At 55.5% G+C, this 3,348-nt stretch overlaps 1 protein-coding gene across 1 annotated transcript; it reads right to left on the bottom strand.

The window, feature by feature from the left end:
• Positions 1-240: 240 nt before the first annotated feature.
• Positions 241-885, bottom strand: RPP25 (ribonuclease P/MRP subunit p25; the record flags this gene model as incomplete). Its single annotated transcript, XM_083371144.1, has 1 exon — positions 241-885. The coding sequence occupies one exon, from the start codon at positions 883-885 to the stop codon at positions 241-243; it is 645 nt and encodes a 214-aa protein (XP_083227270.1).
• Between the last annotated feature and the right edge of the window lie 2,463 nt (positions 886-3,348).

Raw genomic sequence — 3,348 nt, 5'->3', positions numbered from 1 at the left:
GCAAGATGAGGCGTTAAGTCAGAAGTGACACCAACTCTGTTTGCAACCCACCTTCTCTTTGCAAAGCATCTCTAAATGTAAATTGCAAATTCAACCAGTTGTCCTTGTAAGGCTGGCAGATGGCTTGGACTATTCTTTTCACATTTGCCGAAGGCTGAAGGAACACACACATGTGCAAGTGAGTCAAAATCCCCAAGTCACGTCCTCCCAGAGTTCTTGTTGTTGGGCTGCATGGCTGGGTTAGTCCTCTTCGTGGGGCACAATCAATCGTCTCTTGGTTGCCTTGGGGGAGATCCTGCTGTCAGCCCAGAGGCTGGCAGGAGGGCTGGGAGCTTGGTAGCCCATCTGATTGGGGTCCACCAAGTCCTTGGACAAGAGGATGTAGATGGAGGGCACATTCTTCTGGACAGTGAGGTGTTCAGGAGGTCCTTCGGCCCTCGGTCCTTGGTTCTCCCACACTTCCACCAAGGTCCGGTACTGGAGCTTGGTGACCTGGTGGAGACCTCCCAACTTCCTCTTCATGATCTCCACGCAAGTGATGGTTTTGGTGACCGCCCGTCCACAGCCGCTGAAGACAATCTGACGGATCTCCTCCTTCTCCATCCTGGCCATGGCGAAGCCCATCAAGTTCCGGATTTTGCTGCCCTCCTTCACCTTCATCTCCACCACGTGGGGCTGCAAGTCAGGGAAGGGCAAGGGGCTGCCTTGCTCTGAGGTCTTCACCTTCCTGAAGTTCTCCATCCTGGACTGGACGGCCGGGGGTCCAGCGGGGAGGAGGGCGGCAGTGGCCTCCTCCGCTGCTCCAGAACTCATCCTTTGGGTCATCACCAGAGGACCCTCGGTCAGGGACGAGGTTCCCCCCGGCTCGGCATCTCCCAGCTGCATCTCAGACCCTAGGAAGAAGAGTCTCGCTGAGGACCCCAACCGCGCCAAGGCTTCTCAAGGGAAAGAATCACCGAGAAGCGGCCCGAAGCTCTGGCGATCTCCGGCGCTTTGCTCTGCCTGGAAGGCGGTGGGGAACCCGACTTTCCGCCCGCTGCGTCTCGCCGGCCGCTCGCACCTTCCGTAGCCTTCTCGGCTTCATCCTGGACCGACGTCGGTTCCTCCAGCCGTCCAGCAACGAGGGGAGGCAGGTGTCACGGAGGGAGCCGGGGAGAGCGCGCTATCCAACTCCCACGTCTTTTCCAGCGTCCCGTTCAGCGTTCCCTGGCCGGGGAGCAGAGCCGGTCCGCCCGTCCGTCCGACTTCTCTGCCTCCGTCGAGGCGCGGCTGAGCGCCAGGACGGGGGTCCCGGTCAGACTTTCCTTCCTTCCTTCCTTCCTTCCTTCCTTCCTTCCTTCCTTCCTTCCTTCCTTCCTTCCTTCCTTCCTTCCTTCCTTCCTTCCTTCCTTCCTTCCTTCCTTCCTTCCTTCCTTCCTTCCTCGGCGCCCGGCTCCCGGCCAACGTCCCGGCGCGCTCTCGCCGCTTCGCTCGGCGGCGCCCGAGTCTGCTCCGGCTCAAGGACGAGCGGGCGGTGCGCAACTGGGAATCGTCGGTGTCAGCAAAGTGCAGGCGGCAGCGGCGGCGGTCCCTGCCGCGGAGGCGTCGTCGTCGCCCTCTCCCCGCCTCCCGGGAGGGAGCCCTCTGCCTGGGGAGGGGGTGGCAGGGCTCCAGGAAAGGTACCCTTCCAACCAGCGGGCGACCCGGCAGGGTAGGACGAGGGCTGGTGCTGGGGGTTGGTCTGCCTAGCCAGAAGGCTGGAAGCGTCTGGCTATGTGGGGATAGGGGCTATGGGCTTGGCCAAGTGTGTGTGTGTGATGGTTTAGCCTTGTCCACTCTCTCTTTGGAGCCCTTGGCTACGAGTCGCCAGTCTGGAAAGTCGGATCCTCTGCCCTTAGGAGAAGTCCTTTGTTTCGGGCTTGGAGGTGGGACTTGTCTCCTGGCTTGGTGGCACTCTTCAAGACCTGCGCTCCCTGGAGGAGGAAGAGCTTCTCACCTTCTGAGGTCAACTGAGAGTAAACCCTCCTCCTCCTCCTCCTCCTCCTCCTCCTCCTCCTCCTCCTCCTCCTCCTCCTCCTCCTCCTCCCCACAAACCTTTCTAGCACTGATGGTGTTACCTAATTGGGTCATGAAACATCTGCAAGAAAACAACCAAGCTCAGACAGTACCAAGGACCCCACAGTCATCGTCGTCATCGTTCTCCTCCTCCTCCTCCTCCTCCTCCTCCTCCTCCTCCTCCTCCTCCTCCTCCCTACCCCCCCACAAACCTCACTCCCTTCTAGCCCTGATGATGATGGGTAATGAAACACCTGCAAGAAAACAACCAAGCTCAGAAGGAGCCAAGAACCTCATTCTCCTCTGCAGACCCCTCTCCCTTCTAGCACTGATGATGTTAGCTAGTTGGGTCCTGAAACGTCTGCAAGAAAAACACCCAACGCAGAAAGCCCCCAGGATGCCACAGTTCCATCCTGAGCTACAAATATTTTCTCTTCTATCGGAAACCACTCAAGGCCAAATTGTAATGGTGAGGTTTCAGACAAACTGTGATATACATTTTGTGAAAGATATCTTCTCCTCGGGCAACAAAGAGATTGATTGATCCAAGGTTATCATTGTTGTTCCTATCCCAGAAGAAAAAAAAAGGGGGTGGGGGTGGGAAATCATTCCTGTGACTAAATTTATATAAGGCTTCTTGATGGACTTGCAGCACTCCGGGCTAAGGAGAAACAGTTGAAAGATGGATAAACGGTGCAGGATATTGATTTTTCAATTGAGTATATCAGCTTCATGGAGCTCTGAGGACTGTTTTTATGCCTCCCAGAGATTGTAAATCTCTCCCCTTTGACTGCTGAGTACTAGGACGGAATTGGGGCATTTTCAGATAAATGTCAAAACAACCCAGTGCTCTCCTTCATCTCCACAACATGGTTTGGCTTGACTGTTGGGTTAGCATTTTTCTGAGTTTTCAGCCAGCGTGACTTGCAAGTGATTGGCTTCAGTTTGTGTGAACCGAATCAGTCCTGATTTATTCAGCAAATCATTTTTAACCACCACTAATCAAGGAGAGAACCAGCCTAGAACTAAGGACAAATCTCCAGACAGCTAGAACAATCAGGGGGAACAACTTGCCTCCGGAAGTTATGGGTGTTCCAACACTGGCGGTTTTGAAGAACAGAGTGGGCAACCATTTGTCTGAAATGGCATAGGGTCTCCTGCTTGATCAGGGGGCTGGGCTAGGTGACCTCCAAGGTCCCCTTCCAACTCTCTTATGCATGGCCTTCTCTAATCCGATGCTTGGGCGATATGCCGGATGACAACTCCCACTGCACATAGCAAGCACAACTGTGGGCTGAGGAAGGCTGCTTTAAA

This window comes from Vipera ursinii (genome assembly GCF_947247035.1).
Source record: "Vipera ursinii genome assembly, chromosome: 11".
Taxonomy (NCBI): Eukaryota; Metazoa; Chordata; class Lepidosauria; order Squamata; family Viperidae; genus Vipera; species Vipera ursinii.
This window is presented reverse-complemented; position numbering and strand designations above follow the sequence as displayed.